Source organism: Triturus cristatus, chromosome 10 (assembly GCF_964204655.1).
Source record: "Triturus cristatus chromosome 10, aTriCri1.1, whole genome shotgun sequence".
Classification (NCBI taxonomy): Eukaryota; Metazoa; Chordata; class Amphibia; order Caudata; family Salamandridae; genus Triturus; species Triturus cristatus.
In genome coordinates, this window is record NC_140593.1 from 1195772885 (window position 1) to 1195794118 (window position 21234).

At 49.5% G+C, this 21234-nt stretch overlaps 1 protein-coding gene across 1 annotated transcript in view; it reads left to right on the top strand.

Moving 5' to 3' along the window:
* The window catches only part of LOC146797027 (scavenger receptor cysteine-rich type 1 protein M130-like), a 253013-nt gene that overhangs the window by 208949 nt on the left and 22830 nt on the right, over positions 1–21234 (top strand). Inside the window, exon 15 of the mRNA XM_085629619.1 lies at positions 9690–9797. Within this exon, the coding sequence (XP_085485745.1) occupies positions 9690–9797 (108 nt within the window). The remainder of the gene's footprint in view (positions 1–9689; positions 9798–21234) is intronic.

Here is a 21234-nt window from a genome sequence, read left to right on the forward strand (position 1 = left end):
CATACATAGGTCAGGATTGACCTATTTGCCAGTAAGAGGGGGAAAGCTTGTAGAGGGGGGGGCGGGGGGGGAGAGAAGGGGGGCAGGGCACGACAAACTAAGAATTGCACAATTGAAGAAATGCAAGTATGGGAAGGATTAGGAATGTTTTGTACTTTAAGAATAGAGGGAAAATCATTTGAACAGAAATCAGAAAACAGTATTAGATGTAATGCAATGATATCTTTGAAGCGAAGTCTCTTTAACTTCTGTCTCTTTTTGGGAATATTAATCTTATTTGATCTATAATGGCTATTAGAGTAGCGACGTGGAACGTCAGTGGCCTGAACGATCGCCAGAAAAGACAAAGGATTGCCGTGTCATTAAAACAAATGAATGCCGACTTTATATTCCTACAAGAAACTCATATCATGGCCTCACAGGCATATCTTTTAGATCAATTAGGTTTTCAAGTATTAGCATACTCAAAACAAGGCTCTAAACACAGAGGGGTTGCAATATTATCAAAGAGTAGAAATGTGAATACCAGAAAAAAGCTAGAAGACCAATGGGGTAGGTGGGCATTAATTGAATGTCTTGTTGAAGGAGAGTGGTGTACCCTTGGGGTAATTTACGGGTCAACGGAGGACGATCCAGAGAGTCTCGAATTCTTAGATGCAGAATTATCCTCTTGGGCACCTCGGATTATACTGGGAGGGGATTTTAATATAAATGGTGCAGATGGGCTAGGTGTAGAGACAGGATCATATGGGAGGTATCAGGGAAGAAAGAAAAGAGTACATCGAGCACTAGGAGAGCTTGTGAGAAACAATATGTTGTTAGATGTCTGGGGGAAGCTAAAAAATGGGGATAGTGGATTTACGTACTACTCTGCCCCTCATCAGGTCTGCGCGAGACTAGATTACTTTTTTGCCTCTAACTCAATGATCTCCTATGTAAAGATAGACAGACTTCCCCGCATACTCAGCGATCATAATCCTTTGATCCTGAGCTTGAATATACCCACACGACCCAGGAAAGTTAGAATATGGACATTTGAGCGTGGGCTTCTTCAGGACCAAAAATATATTCAGTATATGACGCGATGGATTAAGGAGTTCTTTGAAAATAATAGAGGCAGTGCAGAGACAGGAATAGTTTGGGATGCTTTCAAGGCAGGCATACGTGGGGAAACTTTAAGTTTTAATACCTTTAAACGAAAACAGGAGCAATTCAGAACTAGCGAACTAACTGGGGCAGTCTTGGATGCGGAGGAGGAGCTGCAACACTGTGTCTTAGTAGGGGCTTCTTTAGATCAGGCTCTTCTAAAATTAACAAAGGCAAAAATGGATGCTGAAGAGGTTATTGCGAATAAGGCAGCTAAGATATACTTGACCAATAGAGAGAGGTGCCACGAATTTAGTGAAGCAGCTGGGCGAACATTAGCTATTCGTACAAGACAAAGGACTGCTTTAGATGAGGTAAGAGAAATCACAGACTCTGAAGGTAATTTGCGCATAGACCCAGATGAAATAAGAGAGGTATTTAGAAAATTCTATACCTCGCTATATGATGAGCAAAATGGCCGGGATTTGGATGAGATAGGGACATACTTGGAAGATATCCCAGTGGTGCGACTGACAGAGGAAGAATCAGAGGGGTTGGAAGAACTATTGGACCTAGAAGAGATTAAAAATGCTATAGCGAATCTCCCTTCGGGTAAAGCGTCAGGCCCTGACCAAATACCAATTGAATTTTATAAAGTATTCTGGGATGCTCTTTCTCAAGACCTGGCGACAATGATGCAGAAAGCACAATCTGGGGTCTCTATACCAGGGTCATGGGGTGGTGCTGAAATAGTGGTAATTTTGAAAAAAGGAAAGCCTCCCACCATGCCGGCATCATATAGGCCAATCACGCTCATGAATTCTGACGCCAACATTTTTTCCAAGATATTAGCAACAAGATTTGCTCAAATAATAGGTTCCCTCGTGAGCAGTAATCAGCATGGGTTTATTCCGGGTAGGGGTACGACTCACCATACTCGCAAGGTTATCACACTGTTTGACGCCATGGAGGTCTCAGGAGACCCGATGGCTGTAATGTTACTAGATGCAGAAAAAGCATTTGATCGGGTCTCCTGGAACTATCTGTGGCATACCTTGAAAAGAGCAGGTTTTAAAGATGGATACATTAAGGCAATCCAAACCCTATATAGAGCTCCGAGCGCTGTAATCCGGATTAATTCAGGCTTAACTAATTCTTTCCAAATTAAGAGAGGTACCAGACAGGGCTGTCCTTGTTCTCCGCTTTTATTTGCGATGTATATCGACCCCTTGATCCGAAGATTAGAGAGATGTGATAGGATTTCCCCAGTGTATACGCGCATAGGATATTGTAAGGTACTCGCATATGCTGATGACGTGGCAGTGATTACATCTAATCCCACAGAGGCTATAGGGCAGGTTGAAATTGAGGCCACTAGATTTGGACAGGTATCAGGTTATAAATTGAACTCCAATAAGACACAGATAATTAAGAATAAATATGTAGATTGCTCTGATTATCGAGTGGTACAGGATGGGGTGTACTTGGGGGTAATTATCTCTTCCGATTTAGACACGCTGGTAGAGAAAAATACGACACCGGTTTTTGCTAAAGTGAGAAAGGATTTAGATAGGCTTGAGAATCTCCATCTCTCAATTGTGGGGCGCACTAACATCATAAAGATGTTGATCCTACCTAAGTTTTTATATCTCTTTAGAGCAATACCACTACTTTTTGAATCAAGATGGTTTAAGGGATGTGAATATATGATCAATAGATTCATCTGGGCAAAGGGAAAGACAAGGAGAGCTCTTAAGTATATGGCATTGCCTCGGGATAGGGGTGGATGGTCGCTTCCGGATTTAAAATTATATTATTGGGCAGCGGCCCTACAGAACATGGTGGGCCTGATAGGAGGGGCAGAGATCGAAGGACAGGACGAGTTTGGCACATTAGCAATCTATGGCTTAGTCATGGGGGTAGAAGCCGAGAACTTATTTTTGAAACATACCGATTTTTGTTACTTTAAAAGGACGCGATTCAAGATGATTTTAGCGGCTTACAATATATGGAAAGCATTTTCAAAAAGCTTTGGTTTGGGGAAATATAATGCATACACTAGAATGAATGCGAACCCTACTTTACCAGTAGATATTTTTACAGGTTGGGTTTTTGGAGAATGGGGAAGGAAGGGGATAAGGATGATGGGAGATATTAGGACTACACAAGGGATATTGCAATTCGCGGAGTTACAGGCAAACTATGGTATAGAGATAAGGCATTTTTTTAAGTTCTTACAAATAAGAAGCTATATTGAAACAAAGAGGGGGGGTCCGACTGGGTTTGGTAGGATTCCAATTATGGATTTAGTACAAGCAGGATCAGACTGCACTATTAGGAGGTTCTATTCGGAATTGATAAAAGCTAAACAGGATGACAAGGATAGAATGGCGCAGAAATGGGCGACAAAGCTAGACATAGTAGAAGAGTGCTTTCTTGCATCGCTAGAGCTGGGACAGAGTATTTTATGCTCTGCATCCCTACAGGCACAGCACTATAAAACTATTTATCATCTCTACTATACTCCTGCAAGAATCGCACAGTGGGGAGGGATCTCGGGGATTAGATGTCCCAGATGTGGAAGTTCAGAGGCCGATTTGGTACATATGCTCGCAACATGTATTCATCTGCAACCAACTCAAAAGAATATCGAGGAATTTCTTTCCAGAGTGTTGGCTGTTGAAATAACCTTGTCTCCACCGATAATTCTTCTTGGTGTTAATCATTGCGATATACACATGAAGGGGGGATATCTTATATTTGTTGCAATGGCAGTATTAAGACTATGCATAACTTCCGCCTGGCTAGATCCTATACCGCCAACGTATCATCAGTGGCTAGCTCGATTATTGGCAATACACAATCTAGAGAATGCAATATATGCTAGAAAGGGGAAAAGAGGGAGAAAATTAGGGGAAAAAATTTGGGATCCAATTAAGCAATGGAAAGAGGAATCTAACTTTCTCCTTATCTGAGCTTTGAAACAATAAGAGTATTTTATAAGATTTGTCTTTATTTTGTACAGAAAGGGTACTTATTTGGTTATTGTTTTGTATAATATTTCATTTCAAATGTGTCGTGCCCTGTTTATATTTATATATGTATATCAGAAACTCAAAAAAAAAAAAAAAAAAAAGGAGATGGACACTGCACGGAGCTCATTCTTGGAAAGAGTAAGAAAAACAAGCGGCAGGGAAAGCGTTCGCTTTCACTTCCGCTTGGAAAACAAAGAAGCTTACGAGTGGTGCGCACGCACGTGCCACTGCGAGATGTGCTTTCAATTATCGCGCCTGTGTCTGGGTACGATAATTGAAACCACAAGGCATATTGGTGTCTATTACGCGCACCAAGCGTGTAATAGACACCAATAGGCCATGGGCGGAGCAATGCGCCCGCCTTTGGCCAATTGCGTGCAGTCTTTTATAAAAAGACGCACGCAAAGGCCAATGGGGTAGCACAAAAGGAATCGCACACGCACGAGCGTGTGCGATTCCTAGGTCAGTCCTAAATCCCTGTTTTTCACCTACTAAATGTCTCACGCTGCGTGAGCACTGTTGCGCAGTGCAACGGCTCGCGCAGTGCAACGCTAGGAGTGAGACCTAAAAAATGGAATCACTCTGGGCCAATAGCAAGATTCTTTACAAAGGGAAAAGCTTAGCCTTCGAAACATGGATCGAGAAAGGGATCTACTATCCTTACCAATTAGAAAACAAAGCTTACCCCATTATATGCACCGCCCTCAAGGATAGACATAAACTAGCCGACACTGAATTCTATAACTTTTTGAAAATTAGATCGGCCTTGTCTAAAACCAAATTTTCCACCTCACAACCGTCCATCTCCCAGTTCGTATCAAACATAAACAAATTAGGGCACCAGGTTTCACAGCTCTATAAACTCCTCCGCCCTAAATCCTCTAAACGTAACGACAAGACAATGACCTATTGGAATAACCAAACTAAATCCACATATAACGATAAAGAATGGTCCACTCTATGGTCCTCGGCCTCACGCAATAAGATTTCCCCAGTGCTCTCACAAACAAACTTTTTGCTGCTACACAAAGCTTTCTGGACCCCTGCACGGCTACACTCATTAGGCCTCAGGGAGGATGCAGTTTGCTGGAACTGTAACAAAGAAAAAGGGGATCTAGCACACCTTATCCTTTATTGCCCTTCACTCAAAACATTCTGGGAGAAAATATTTGCTCTTAAAAACAAACAGTTTGGCTGTACACTAACTAAAGAATTCTCCACCCTCACCACGGCATTTATGAGAACAGAACTGAAATCAGAACACGATAAGGACCTACTAGACCTGCTACTGACAGCAGCAGTGAAAATGGTCCTCTCCAATTGAAAAGACACAAGCAAGACATCGTTCAAAGGCTGGCTCAATTGGATCACGCATCTTAGAGGAGCGGAGAACATTGCACTACAGAACTCGCCCTGGAAACCGGCCTCCAGAAAGATGTGGAAGTCCCTCGATACATTCCTTGACTCTTTTGAGCCCCCATGAAAACGAGTCAGGCCGACGAGACACTCCCTGGTCTCTATGAAAGCTCCACCCTAACAAAGGAACCTAAAAGGACCCTACTGGTCACAGCCAATGTGGCCCTCTCGGGGCCTGTATGTAGACTTCTGTATGTAGACTTCTTGTGTAACAATGTCCCCACTGTATGTCGGACGTAATAATAAGCAATGCAATGCAACTCTCAAGTGCCTGTCCACTATCTCTTCATTCACCCCTTGCTTTCCTTTCCTATTCTGTCTTCTTTCTCTCTTCTACAATGATAACGACATGTAAGGGTTAGCTAAAAGTCATAATGTCAAAAAAGCGATTGGAATAACCTATGCCAACCCTGTAACAGTATTGCTAAAGTGTTCTTGTAAAAAATTAATAAAGCATGTTGAAATAAAAATAAAAAAATAAAACTGAGTTACGTTTCTGGCCCTGCCGCGGAAAACTACAGAAATTTACCAGTTATGGTTACCAACGCATGGCCAATATATGCCTGTTCGTGTGTGGGTCCATAGGAAGGAAGAGGTGATATACAAAGGTCAGCTTGTGATGTGGTGGCTGTATACATTTGAGACTGGTCATTTACAGAGGAGAGTCAAATGCTTCATTAGTTAGCACGTTACGCAGCAAAGGCAGAGTTTGCGTTTGCCGGACTGAGTGTGGGCTGCACTTGACTCATGGGTGTTGCAGGTATGCACTGATTTGACTGCATGGCCACAGGTTGTTCAGAAGGGTTTACAGCCTAGTACAGGGCGGCTTGCTTTTTGCATAATTAGAGCATGCACTTTTTTAAGATGGTCCTACCTGCAGGAGGAAATACACTGAGGAGAGGTAGATGTTTGAAAATGGGAGTCTGAACAGATAATAATCTACCATTTAGGAGTGGTTGTTCTGAGGTTGTAGCTACATAAAGTCCAACTTTCTTTCTTCCTATTTTATATCTTATGAGTCTCTAGGCTGTCCTAATAGTGTTCTGTAGGGTGCACAGGTGACTTGATGTGGAGAGATACTCCGATCATCCCGCAAAAATGCTCCACAGCCTGGATGTCTGTGGTCTTAAAGAGACCTGGGCTTCTCAGTCAAGGGCCTAGTGTTGCCAGGATGAGGTTTTTATAAAATGTCTACTTGCCCGAGGGACTAGGTGCTTCAAAAATTGACCTGTCCTGTAATCAAAGCAATTTTTCCAGTTTGTTGCCATTCTTTGAGCTGACAACTGATGGTAGCAATCTCTTGATATAAGAGCTAGGTTAGCAGCCTTTCAGATTACGCCAGAATTCATATTGGGTCAGGGTTTGGATTCCAGCATGGCTCTGACCATTCACCCTTTCTGATTCTGAACATCCCAGGGCTTCAATGATCTCAAATCTTGGAATATTCATGGATACGAATGGGCTCTGGTTAGCCTGGCGTTCTGGTCATGGAAGGGCTCTGGATATGCCGGCGCTTTAATTATGGCGGACGTCTAATGGTCTCACAGTACAAGATTCATCATTGCTCTCTTTCCTAATTTGGTTTCTGGGGAAGCGTCTTATGAATTGGTCAGACACATTGACTTTTAAGCATTCATTCGATTTCATAAAACGTCACATTACATAAACTCAGATTCCACTTGCGGCCTAATGCCTACCTCGGTCGCCCATGGGGGATCCAGGGAACTGCCCCAAGTCTGGGATTCTCCACATAACCACACTGCCTAATTCTTTGGCACTTCACTTCATCTCATTGTGCCCTTGGTTGCCTTAAGTGTGAGCTCATATTGAGTGCTATGTCAATGTCTGGATATTTACATTTTACACCTATTTAACCTCTGCAAAGTCTTGTGTAAGTAAAATGTTATGGAACACCTCAGCATGTAAGCTTTGCTTCCACACGCAAAATGTTTTTTTCACTCTCAAAAGGATTTACTCACATGAAGATTTTCTTGTGAGCAAATTTACTCTGGATGTAGGTGGGAAGTGGTCTTTCCATGTCTGAAATGCCCTATGAGTTTGTGCACACCCCCACACACACTTATCTGTTTATTGGTGTTTGACCAAATCCTCGTTAACTCCCTCCCACATTGTAACTGTGAGCCTGCCAAGGGCAGAAGTAAAATATGTTCCATGGTGGGACAGGAGCTTCTCAGTGGGGAAAATATTTTCGTTCAAGAGGCAAAATGTTAACAAGTGAAAATGGACTATCTGTGCAGAATTGTGCACGAGCAGACAGTTGCACGTATATGTGCTCAGCGCGAACATGGGATTGGCAGGTTGCTCGGCAGGGGTGTAAAACTCCCATCACGATGCCCATGACACATTGCTCGTGTTCATTTTGTCCCCCGGACAAGTTGCCTACACATCCTGCAACACTAACCCTTTGGATGCTTTTTTTCATGTTGTAAACTTTTTTAGGTACATTGTTTGCTTTCAAAATAAAACCACCGATGTTGCTACCACTCTCCTGCATAAAATAAAGACGCGCCCTGCAAGATTTATAAATAGCCACAAATTGTTAAATTTCGTAAACGCATACCCATTTTTATATTGGATCCACTGTTGTGAAAGCAAGCTGAGTTTACAGCTTAGGGTATTTCTTTACAGCTAAGCATACAGTTTAGGGTATTTCTTTACAGCTGAGCTTACAGCTTAGGGTATTTGTTTACAGCTGACCTTACAGCTTAGGGTATTTCTTTACACCTTAGTGTATTTCTTTACAGCTGAGCATACAGCTTAGGGTATTTCTTTACAGCTGAGCGTCAGCTTAGGGTATTTCTTTACAGCTGAGCTTACATCTTAGGGTATTTGTTTACAGCTGACCTTACAGCTTAGGGTATTTCTTTACACCTTAGGGTATTTCTTTACAGCTGACCTTACAGCTCAGGGGATTGACCCCCAACAATATGTCTTAGGCATGGGGCAACAGGAGTGCCACATCCCCATGTTGTGGAACACAGCTGTGGTCACCTTACCCATAATCTGCACAGACCATCTACTGGAAGGGTTCCATAAAGGCCTTTTTGGCCCCCAGGGCTTTGCATGTTGTCCAATCTCCACAACAGCTTTTGCAACCTGCTCTCTAGCGTGTAAGTTTCATCTTTCGCTGCATGGCATGTTGTCTCGCTTTCTGCTAAATCCAACCACTCACGAGGACGCATCTAAAGAAATACCGCATGGTCTTCAAGATGCAATCTTCAAAACTGCCACCTGGATAAAGGGTCTAAGGGAAAAATATTTAAAGACCTGCCCAAATTCTAATCCCCATAACAAGACTATATAAACACAACAGAATAGGGGGTCTAGTGGTCGACGAGACCAAAATTGAGAGCAAAGTCACCTCTCACGATCAGTTTATATCATGTGGTCTCCACCTAGAGCCGAGGTATGCCTCTTGATCATAGAGACTTCCTCGTTAGTGTACGGCTCTATTGCTCATTTGGGTTGATAAAGAGAAGTCCAAGAGTCACGTGACAGACTGTGACCACCAGACAAAAGAAGTGCAGTGCAAAGGAAAATGTGAAATTTAAAAGGAGATTGTGTGAAGAGTATGATATAATTCACTCATTTCTACACATCTCGATTAAAAAGGTGTGTGAACCAAAAATATACCAAGCAGTGCCAACTAGTCACTGTTGAATGACCCTCATTCAACAGTGACTAGTTGGCACTGCTTGGTATATTTTTTGTGTGAAAATGAGTGAATTATATCGTACTCTTCACACAATCTCCTTTTAAATTTCACATTTTCCTTTGCACTGCACTTCTTTTGTCTGGTGGTCACAGTCTGTCATGATATAAACTGATCGTGAGAGGTGACTTTGCTCTCAATTTTGGTCTCTTTGGTTGAGTCGGTTTGATGGTTTTCCGTGCTCTGCTCTGACTATGTATGGGTTTGATATCTCACACACTACTCTTCCTTTTCTCTAATCTTGTGCTGTCGACCACTAGACCCCCTATTCTGTTGTGTTTATATACTTCAAGATGCAATCACACCCTCCTAGGCAATGTTTCAGCTGTAAATGTTATGTTACCACAAATGTGCAGATCTGACTATTTAGGATTTCACAGGTGTAAGAAAGAGTGTAACTTGTAATGTTGCAATGGCAGGTTCCTTCTTTAGGAAGCCCTCTGAAAAGATCTATGATGAAATACCTGGTGACACTAGGGACAGTGATGCAAAGGATGCGGATGCCATGATGAGGATGGAAGAAATGGGTGTGTACCTTTTTACTTTTCCTTCATTTTAGAATCTGGATGCAGACAGCGTTCGCTGTCTATTGGCATGCTAATCATGTTGATGCCACAAACCGTGGCATATAGTGAATGTGTACAATGTGTATTGGCACCATTCTGTCTCAGGTGAAGCGGCCCCGCTTCATGCTTCACACTTTCGCATGTATGGAATAATGGTTCCAACATGTGCCTACGCTATGTATTACATGCATTCATGAGTTTGGTATTGCCAATGCTTGTTCTGCTTTGTTAGAGAAGGCATTGGGTACAGGTAGTAAGAAACCTGGTTCAGAGAGACACATAACATATAGTGTCATAGAGCCTTGGTTTTCTTTAAACAAATAAATACAGGGAGCCCTACTGTGTATGCTAAAGCAGATGACACTGTGTGCTAATTTATGTTAATAGCTGTAGCAGTGCCTGTATCTCATGTAGCAACAAACAATATGCAAAGAGATAATTTAACTGTGCTTACTGCCTATACTCTCTTCCCTGTGGCACTCTGGGTGGCAGGGAAATCAACAGGGCTGGCCCCAATTAGGGCTACTTTTTCTTGGACTTAGTGCATTGGTGCTCTTAGAACTGCTGTTCATGTTTTGTTGCAAGGACTCTAACCTTGTTTCTAAACATGCTCTGGACTCTACCCATTCTAAACTTTGGCCTCACGTTTGGTTTGGTTAATGCCCTCGCTTCATGTTAGCTCACCCACCAAGGAAAGACCTTCAGTACCCTCTTAGGACTGCTCTGGCTATTGCCTCATTGCCTGCTCCTAGCCCACCGTCCCACATGTGTCTTGTCTTATAATCCTTCTTGACCTTTCTGCAGCCTTTGACACTGTCAATCACAACACTCTCCTTAACACTCTTCAACAGAGAATGGGCATGGAGGGCACTGTGCTTAAATAGTTTGCCTCCTTCCTCTCGGATCGATCCCAAATGATCAAAATAGCGAACAGTCTTTCTTCTCCTTTGGCGGTCGGTCAAGGTGTTCCTCAAGGCTCTATACTTGCACCCACATTGTTCAATCTCTATTTAGAACCTTTGGGAAATCTCCTTAGTAAATCCGGGATCCACTATCATCTCTATGCGGACGACACTCAAATCTACCCTAAGGTGGCCTCCACTCACGATCTCTCCTTCCTAAGCTCTACTCTCGACTCCATTCAAAACTGGATGTTAACTCAACTGATTCTGAATCCCTCCAAAACTGAATTCCTCCTTCTCTCCTCTTCACTTTCTCCCCCCCCAGTTCAATCATGGATGGATCAGATGAATCTACTTAACAATAAACCCATCATTGTCGACAGCGCAAAATCCCTTGGTGTCACACTCGACAAAATACTCAATCTACTCTCCCACATCTATTCCATTGCAAAGTCTGCTCGATACCAATTGCGCCTTCTGTGGGGGATTCGTCGCTTCTTCCCGGAGCACGACCTTAAAACCCTGGTCCAATCGCTGGTTCTCTCCAGATTGGACTATTGCAATTCTCTTCTTACTGGCCTCCCCAAATCCCACCTGTCCCCCCTGAAGTCTGTTCTCCATTCAGCAGCTCGTTTCATATATGGGGCCAAAAGAAGCGACCACATCACACCCATTTTATCCACCCTCCCATCGAGGCAAGATCTATCTACAAGACTGCCTGTATCACCCACAAAGCCTTGCACTCCTCCTCCCCTCGCTACCTGGCGAATAAACTGACATTTTCTGGAGGCTCCAGACCATCACGTGATGCAGAAAATGTATTGCTTGAACCTCCCACTTTCAAGAAGGAAAGATCGATGGCCCAATCATTTTCAGGCAACGCGGTGAGAATCTGGAACTCACTTCCGCCTCAGCTCCGGACCACCACCTCTTCCCAGGCCTTCAAAACTCACCTCAAAGCTCTCCTCCTTCAAAGACACTTCCAAATTTAATTCACGCCCTCTATATTTTCTGAAGGAAGTCCTTCCATTCTAGGAAATTCTTTTCTCCATGCCTATAGAAGTGCCTTCCCAGTGTGTTCTTATGTTTGGAGTGTCTGCCATTTAGTGCAGTATTATACCTTCTATTATGAAATCTGTTTATTGGCATTTTGTTAATATAGACACAGCATAAATCATAAATGGAACATCTCACAGGCAATGAGTCAGGTACTCGGAGGAGTCTCCGCCAATTGTGAATGCGGTGAACCACAGGATCTATCGCCACCACCATGTGTGGAGCAAGGCAAACTGATAGGTGTCAGGACCACCGCCCGCATTTAAACAGATTCATGGAACAACAAAAGAAAACAGGTTAAACAACAGTAGCCCAGCAGAACAGCAGCAGCAGGTTCGGTCTTCGACCACGTGACCCTCAAGATACCTCCCCCAGTCCACCCCCCCCAGCCCAGCCCCCATCCCTCGTTACATATCGTTCCATTAAAGGCAATTGTCATTGTCCGCACATCCGCCCGGCTCAGCTAAGACCTCCCCGCCAATCCCCAAAGTGGGTCCCCCAGTCTCGCCTCAGTTCCCCTCCCCCCCAGGGAGTGTCTCCACAGTATGTGTCCCACAGAGTCCCAGGGCATCCCCATCCAGTTGCATCAGGGCTTGTAAGTGTACGTCCCATTGATTCGCTATGGGTGTGCGTCTGAGGCCTAACGTTTCCTCCCGCAAGAGAGCCGTACCCTCCGCCCCCGCCCACACCAGCAGGGATCTCCGCCACGCCTGCTCCCGGGTGGGCTCAGCTGCCTTCCAGCGCTTAGTAATTAACCGCTTCGCCACGATCAGGCCCAGGTCGAGGAAGCGACAGGCAACCTTCGTGGGGGGAGTTCTACGGAACAAGTGTAACAGACAGGCCGTCCATTCCCGCCGCGCCAGCGGACCGGCACAAGCACCTAACGCTCCTTGCACCATCCGCCAATATGAGTCGAGCGCTGGACAGCTCCATAACATGTGCACCAGTCCAGCATCCAGAGCCTTGCAGCGTGGGCATTCAGCGTCCGCACGGTGGAAATAGCGATTGATGGAGTCGGGAGTGAGATATGCTCTGTGCAGTATAAAGTACTGGATTTGGCAAAACCGCAGGTTCCTGGGGACCCGTGTGGGTCCCCGTAGCGTATCCCTCCACTCCTTGTCTGTCATGGGGCGATCCAGATCCACTTCCCATTTACCCCGCAACGGAGACAGGTCCGTCGCCACCTGCGTGCGCAGGGAGTCTGCGAACCAACGAATCATGTGACTGCCCCGTCCCATGACATGGAGGTACTGCATCATGAGGTGTTGTGCCGGTTCCTCCTGGAGAGCACCCCACCGGTTCGTCAGCGTCGCGATTAGAGAGCGGTGGCGGAGGAACTGACCGGCTGGTAACCCCGTCTCCTCCGCCAGTTGAGCGAACGGGATAAGCGCACCATCGCGGTAGAGGTCCCCTAGTGTGCAGATGTCCGCCGCGTGCCATTCGCAAGCTCCGCCGAGCGTAGTATCCCTTGACCGCTAGGCGAACCCTCAATTGGCATGGCAGGAGCGTATGGGGTATGCGAACGGGTCAATTAGAGGGCACGCCGATAACACTTGTAGGCCACTGCCACAAGAAGGGGGCCCGGCTTGACCATTCTGGCCATCGGGTGGAACGACGCTATAATATCCGTCAGGGGGAGTGGCGGCTCCATGGATGCCGTGTCATCTCTTTCCCTGTCGGCCAACCACCTGGCTACCCATTGCAGCTGTGCTGCTAGGTAATAGTGCGCAAAGCATGGCATCGCGAGTCCCCCTTGACCCGTGGGGAGGTACAACTTAGAGAGCGCCACTCTGTGGCGTGCGTTGCCCCATACAAAATCCCGGCGGGAGCGCTCCAAGGCGGCGAAGAAGGATGCTGGAACGTAGGTCGGCAGATTAGCAAAATAGTAGAGGAGTCTGGGCAGGGCCACCATTTTGACCAGTGCAATGCGGCCAGTGACCGCGAGGGGGAGGGTGCTCCAGAAGCGCATCTGGGCCCTGATCGCCGTCACCGCCCTGCCCAAGTTACCCTCCACCAAGTCAGCTGGCCGCCGATACACCTGGATGCCCAGGTAACGGAAGGTGTCCGGCTGCCACCTGACAGGCACACCCCCTAACTGAAGCCGGGGATCCAGAGCATCAGTACAGAACGGGTAAAGGCACGATTTGGCCGCGTTCACCCTTAACCCGGAAAGCGTTGCAAATTCCGTGAGAACCCGCTCAAGGTCCCCTGAAATATTCGCCACGTCCCGTACGAAGATCAAAAGGTCATCCGCGTATAAGGAGACCTGGTGGGTGGTGTCGCCCATTGGAATGCCGTCCGTCAACACCCTCCGCAGAGTGGCCGCTAAGGGCTCTATGGCAAGCGCAAAAAGGAGGGGCGAGAGGGGGCACCCCTGCCTGGTACCTCGGCCAACCGAGATGGCCTCGGAAATGTATGGGCCAGTTCTTACCCGGACCACGGGGTTCTTGTAGAGGAGCGCCGCCATTTGCAGGAACCCGAGGCCTAGTCCATAGTGCGATAATGCTGCCACCAGATAGCCCCACTCTAGGCAATCGAAGGTTTTTTCAAGGTCTAACACTAGACAGCCCGCCCGCGGCCAATGTTGCGCGCCGTGTGCGGCAACACGGAAGAACCGGCGGAGATTAAGCGAGGTGCTGTGCTTCGGCACGAACCCATTCTGGTCCCTTTGCACTAGTGCAGGCACAGTGGGGGCCAGCCGCTCCGCTAGAACCTTGGCCAGGATTTTGTAATCAGTGTTGAGGAGGGCAAGGGGGCGATAGGACCCTAGATTAGTGGGATCACGCCCCGGCTTGAGTAAAGAGATCAGGTAGGCCTCCCTCATGGAGGCGGGCAGGGTGGCCTCCTCAAGGGCTGTGAGATATAACGCGTGCAGTCGGGGCACCAGAGATTCCCGATATGCTTTGTAGTATTCTGCCGGGAGACCATCCGGCCCAGGTGCCTTGCCAGAAGCCAGTGAGGCCACCGCGTCCCCTATCTCCTCCAGAGTGAGGGGACCCTCTAATGTTTCCTGGTGGGCATCCGGAATTGTGGGGAGGCCGGCGGCCCCCAGAAACAGATCGAGATTCTGTGCCTGCCGGCGCCCCACTGAAGTGTATAGGTCTTTGTAGTGTGCCGTGAGTATCTGGTGGATCTCCCGCTGCGTGTGCACCAGCGTCCCGTCCGATCCACGGATGGAGGCTATTGGCGCATAGCCCGATTCCTGTCGGATCAACCAGGCCAGCAATCGCCCCGCCCTGTCCGACGTGGCGTGGACCCGTGCCGAATGGGCAGCGTAGTTGTGGCAACGCAACCTCTCCAACAGTTCAGCATGGCGTGCTCGGAGCCGGGCCAGCCTGGTCGAGTCACGCCCACCACCCTCGCCATGACGTTCGCATGCCAGTAGCCGAGTTTTCAGAGCGGTGAGTAGCAACGTAAGCTGCTTACGGATATTCCCTGTCGCCCCCAGGCAATGTCCCCGCATGGTCGATTTGTGCGCGTCCCACTCTGTCAACGTGCTCCCCGTCGTGCCCTCATTGAGGTCAAAGAACTGTTCGACCGCTGTGCCGAGCGAGGCCCGAAACTCCGCGTCCGCAAGAGCAGCCGGTTGCAAGCGCCATGTGGGAATGGGGGGTCTCCCCGGGTCCCAGCAGAGACGCAGTCTAAGAGGATTGTGGTCAGAGTGAGTCCGGCCCAGGTAGTCTGCCTGGATTATCAAAGGGTCCAGCGACGGAGAGCTCACCACCCTGTCGAGGCGGACGTGAAGATCATGCACCGTAGAATAATATGAATAGAGCCGGTCAGTGGGATGTAAGGTGCGCCAGACGTCATGAAGGGCCCACCGTGACAACCAATCAGTAAGGTTCCTCGCGTTCGAGACTGCCTGTGTGCTACGGAGTGGCGGATAGGATCTGTCAAGGCTCGTGTCCAGTACGGCGTTAAAGTCCCCACTCAGCAACCAGGGAAGACCCACATACGGGGTCAAGGCCACGGAGAGGCGGTCAAGGAACGACGGCTGTTCAACGTTCGGGGCATAGATAGATCCTAGGAGCACAGAGTGCCCGTTGAGCCTCCCCCGCACCAAGGTGTATCGGCCAGCAGGGTCCAGCACTACCTCGGAGCATGTAAAGGGTGTGCCTGCCCATACCCAAACCAGTGTACCCCGAGCATGCGCAGAATATGTGGTCCCAAAAAGCTGTCCCCTCCACCGGGCGCGCAGCCTGTCCAGCTCTGGCCGTGTCATGTGCGTCTCTTGGAGAAGGGCCACCCCTATCCTGTGCCTCTGTAGGTAGGCAAAAACAGAGTATCGGCGGGCCGGTGTGTGCATGCCTCTAATGTTCCATGTGACTATTGCAGTGTCAGCCATCGGTGTAGAGTGCGGACAACACTAGGCCCACAGGCCGAAGCGGGCCGGCTGGGGGAAGGGGGGGAAAGACCAGGAGGACCGCTACCCAGACCGCCTGCTGCAAGAACATGATGTGTGAGAGAACTGCAGAACACTGCAGAATGCAAAGAGGCAAAAGTAAAGATAATATTAACAAAAGGAACTCCATAACCGCAAGGGCGAACCCCAAAACCGGGCATTCGTCCTAACATGTAAGGCTCAATCGCCTGTGAACTATCAAATCAAAGATGGGTTTGTGAGGGGCTAAAGAGCAATACCGTTGGTCCTGGCCTGCAAGAGCCCCATGTCACCCCCGTCAGGGCCTCGTGTGCTTGTAGGGCTGCCAATCGCTCAACCGCTCCCCAGAGGAGTGTGTGTGGAAATCGCCACCACCCCGCTCCCCCGTGACCAAAACAAGCCCGGACCCTCAACCCCGGCTCGTGTGTAAGGGGACCCGCACTGCCCTTCCAGCCCCGCAACCCCCGCAGCACCCCAACATGCTCAATCATGGAAGCATACAGATCCCCAAAAATCACAGTCCAGGAGGCAACAGAGGCAGAAAGCTCCCCCCCTCCAAGAGTAGTCCGCAGCAACCCACCCATCACCCCGGGGTACCTGCAGTGGACACCGTGCAATCAAACAAGAGTTCACCCCAGAAGGTCGGCCGTCTGGGGGGTCACCTCTGGCAACACCTGGTCTTCCGGAATCAGGATGGACGGGGAGGAGGACAGGTCAGTCTCAGTGTCACTGTGAATGCGAGCCGCTACGTCCCCCTGGCTGCTCACAGACCCCAGAGTGGCCACCGCTTCCAGAGCCTCCAGCCGCTCCACACGCATCCTCTCCGGACTCGGTGCCACCGGGGGACTCGGCCCCATCCCACCACGTCGGTCCCTCTGTCTCCGCCGTCTCAGCCTTTTCTCCCTACGCACCACAGGCCCCGGGTCTGCGGGCCGGGGGCCACCATGTTGGCCCGTTTCCTCCAGCCAGTCCCAGACATCGGACGGGGCATCAAAAAACGTGTCTCATCTTTCGTGACCACCCTGAGGCGCGAGGGGAACAGCAGCGAGTATTGGATGTGCAGTTCACGGAGCCGGCGTTTCACCTCCAGGTAGTTGCTCCTCCGCTTCTGAACGGTCGCAGTGTAGTCCGGGAACAACATCACCGTGCCACCCCCTATTGTCAGGGCACCCATCTTCCTTGTTTCCCGGAGGATCACGTCCCGGTCCTGGTAGTTGAGGAGGCGAAACAGGAAAGGGCGCGGCCGGGCTCCAGGGACAGGCCTTCGCATCGGTACTCTGTGCGCCCGTTCCACCACGAATTGTGGGGAGAGCACTCCTGGGGGCAGGATGTCCCGTAACCAATCTTCAACAAACTGCTCTGATCGCCGCCCTTCCTCGCCCTCCACCAGGCCCACGACTCGTATGTTCTGGCGCCGAGAGCGGCCCTCCGCATCCTCCGCACGGTCCTCGAGGGTGTTAACGCGGTTGATCAGGTCCTGCAAGGTGGCAGAATGATTGCGCACTATCGGCTGTACGTCCTGTAGCGCCTGACTGTGACCGGCAACGGTGTCCGCCAGCTTGCGATGGTCGGCGTGGAGCAAGGTGAAGTCAACCGTGACTTTGTCAATCCGGGACTCCAGAGAGGTTCGAGTTTGTTCCAGCGTGTTGCCCAGCCGGTCGACCGCTGCCAGCATGGCGTCCATTTTGGCCTCCAGGGTCGATGCAGGCGGTGCCACAGTCCCAGCAGAGCGCCCCGGCGTCGCGTCAGGGCCGTCCGCCCTCAGCCTGGTCTCGGCCTGCTTGTTCCGAAGCCGCCCCATGGCCAGCTGCTGCGCCGATGGCATTCAGAGGGCTCAGTGGTGCACGAGGCCGACCGGGGCTCCAGTTACCACCAGACGCCGTTATCAAAGGGGGCCCAGTCCCACTGCCACGGGTCGGGCCAACGCCAGGGATGTCAGGGCGCAGGGCAGCGCCGCCGGCGGGGGAGGTGCGCCGTGAGCCGTGGGCAACCAGTAGCCAAGGTCCTCCAGGCCGCACTCCGCCGAGTCCGCAGCGGCCACCCCACCGCGTCCAGCAGCAGGCAAGCGGTCAGCTCCCCAGGTTCCTCACCCTGATCCCGGCTGATCGGTGCAATTTGTAGGGCCACGGCACGGCCGCCAGGGTCGCCTCCGCCACCACAGCAATCCGCTTCGCCCCCAAGGGGCAGCAGTCAGGCGCTCACCAGGTGCCCGTCCACAGCCTCACACCCAGAGGGGGGTCCGCCACACCAGGTCACTCACCGGGCCCCCGGGCGCCGCAGGCTCCATGTCCGCCTCCATTGCCTCCGGCCGCCATGGCCGCCACCACCGTCCACCGCGGCGGGCTCCTGCAGGCTCGGGGTGCTGGGACGGGCAGGGTCACAGCGTAGACGATCGTCAGCACGGCACAGCAAGCATCAGACACCCCGTGTACCGTCGCTGCAGGGGAGTCCCTCGCGAGTCCCCAGTCCTCCCGCTGACGGTCCGCACCTCGTCGCGCGGCCCAGCCGCCTCGTGGCAGGCCGCGGCGTGGGGTGATGTTCGCGGCCGGACGCCACCTCCAGCGCTCCCCGCACCGCTCACCGGGTAGGTCCCCAAGGGGGCGGCACGCAGGCCGAGGCCGCCCCCGCCGTCACTTCAAGTCCCACAGGGGCGCCGGGGCCTCACGGGCAGGAGCAGGCAGCCCTGGCAGCCCCGTAGCACACTCCAGGCAGGAGAACCAGAGGAGAACGGCTCCGTTGCTCGGGAGCTTCACGCAGGCACAGCCATCTTGGCCGCGCGCTCTCTAGCGCCCCCTGCAGTATTATACCTTCTACTTGTACTTTGTACTCTTTTGTAACATGCACACGTCACCTTTCCTTTTGTAACGTATCATTTGCTACCTCTTGTATTTTGTTTGCTTTTGATACATGCACAATTGCCACCATTGCCTCATGTAACGTAATGTTTGTTTTAGTGTCTGCCATTTATTGCAGTTTTTACCTGTACGTGTACTTTGTATGCTTTTGTAACCTGCACACATGTCACTTTTTCCTTTCGTAACTTATCGTCAGCTACCTCTTGTATTCTGTTTGCTCTTGATACTTGCACAATTGTCACTATTGCCTCATGTAACGTAACGTTTGCTTTTGTAACATGCTCACTTGTAATTTTTCTCCTCATGTATCATCACTGTTCCTATTGTGAAGCGCTCTGACACCTTCGGGTAAAGTCCGCGCTATATAAAAACGCATTAAATAAAATAAATAAATAAAATGTGCAGGTAGGAAGAGATGCCCTGAGCCGCCTCTTTCCCACATCTCTCCCCTGCTTCACATGACCCTTAAATCAACCCTGGAACCAAACTCATTGTCTTGCCCCAGCGGCGGCTCCTCTGCTATGGCTGAGGAGCGTGGCACCCCCTGCCTCAAAACGAAGGAAAAATAAATCAATAATCAGCACCTTTTATGATTGTTTTATTTTTCCTTGATGCTTTCCTGACGAGTCTTGGGGGTGAGGCCTGGGGGGTGACAGGCACTGCGGGGAGTGGTGGGTGCACTGCCTTCACTGCGCATGACGGTTGTGCCGGCCGTCTCAGGACGGCCAAAGCGGCATGCGCAGTGAAGCTCTCTCCAACCCCAGCTACATTGCTGGGTGGAAGGGAGCAGGCACAGGCTTCCAGTCTCTATGGGAGCGCAAATTCAAAGCTCTCAGGCCAATCCTGAGGCTGCTCTCATGCATAAGAGCAGCCTCAGGATTGGCCGCAGTGGAGTCTGCGAGGAGGAGAGGGGCAGAAGAGCACGATGTGGCCGGCTGCAGGTAGGTTTTTTAAAATTTCCTTTTTGTCTTATTTTGTCACATTGCCCCCCCCCCCCCCCCCACACCACCACCACCACCCACCAATAACACCCGGCTCGCTACTCCTCCATAACACTGGCCGCTACTGGCGTGCCCTGTAGAATGCTTCGGGGCATCGAATTAGCGATGAGGAAGATGATGAGAGAGTAATTGTGTCAACTCCAGCCTCACATACACCTATGAACCAATGGTGGTTACTGGACAGGTGCCTCCCAGGGATGTTTTCATTATTCTCCGGGTGGATCCAATGTCCTTCGCTCATCTCATTGCCACCAATGGCTGGCCCATACACAGGCTTAAAGGGGCAGGCCTCTTTCTTAGAAGTGGGCCTATGCTGTTGCTCATCCATGATGAAATACATCATTCCTATTGAAAGTAGAGCTCAATGCTGGTTCCTAAACACCGTAGCAACCATTCAGCAAATTTGGCTTCACAGTGTAGTTTGCCAGTTGGGAACAGCTGACATTGATCCTTTCCTTTTATAGTCCTTTCTATGTCGGGGATCACTCTCCCTCACAGGGCGTCCCATCAATAAGCTGGTCTGTCACTTCCTGGCATCTCCTTTCTTAATGGTCACACAAAAGCACTATGTTAAGAAACATAAAAGGAGACATGGAGACCATCTCTTTTACAAAATTATTAGCTATAGTCCAGCACTAATCTTTGAGATCCCTGAAGGCATCTGACAGGCTTCTGACCTCCACTCAAACAAGAGGCTGCACCCTCCCTGCCCTAAAAATGGGGATGAGTCTCATGTAAGCCACATCACATTTCACCCTATTTCATCAGGGGTGAGATAGCTCAAGTGTGATAAGACCACTTCAATCTCATAATATCCAATAATTTAGGATAATAAATGTGTTACCTGTAACTCCAGTTCCCCAGCCCTGGAATCTTTCATATATTCACATGCTTGAATAATTCCCCTTCGTCAGGCTGGAAAACCCCGGTAATCTTGAATAGCAGTAAACGGTATTAGAATGGGCAGAGGCCTCAGCAACGGTGTTTGGTTAGTAGCACATCCACCTCATTTGAGGCAACCCGAACTCTAGTGGGTGAGGTGGAAGTGCTGAGTCTCCTACTATCCCTAGAGGCCACCATATCTCAGATTTCATAGCACAAGTGAGAAGATGAATCGAAGTGCCCCAGAAGAGTATATAATTAATGAGCCTCGAACAGGGTAGGGTGGAGGGTCCCATGTGAATATATAAAAAATGTCAATGC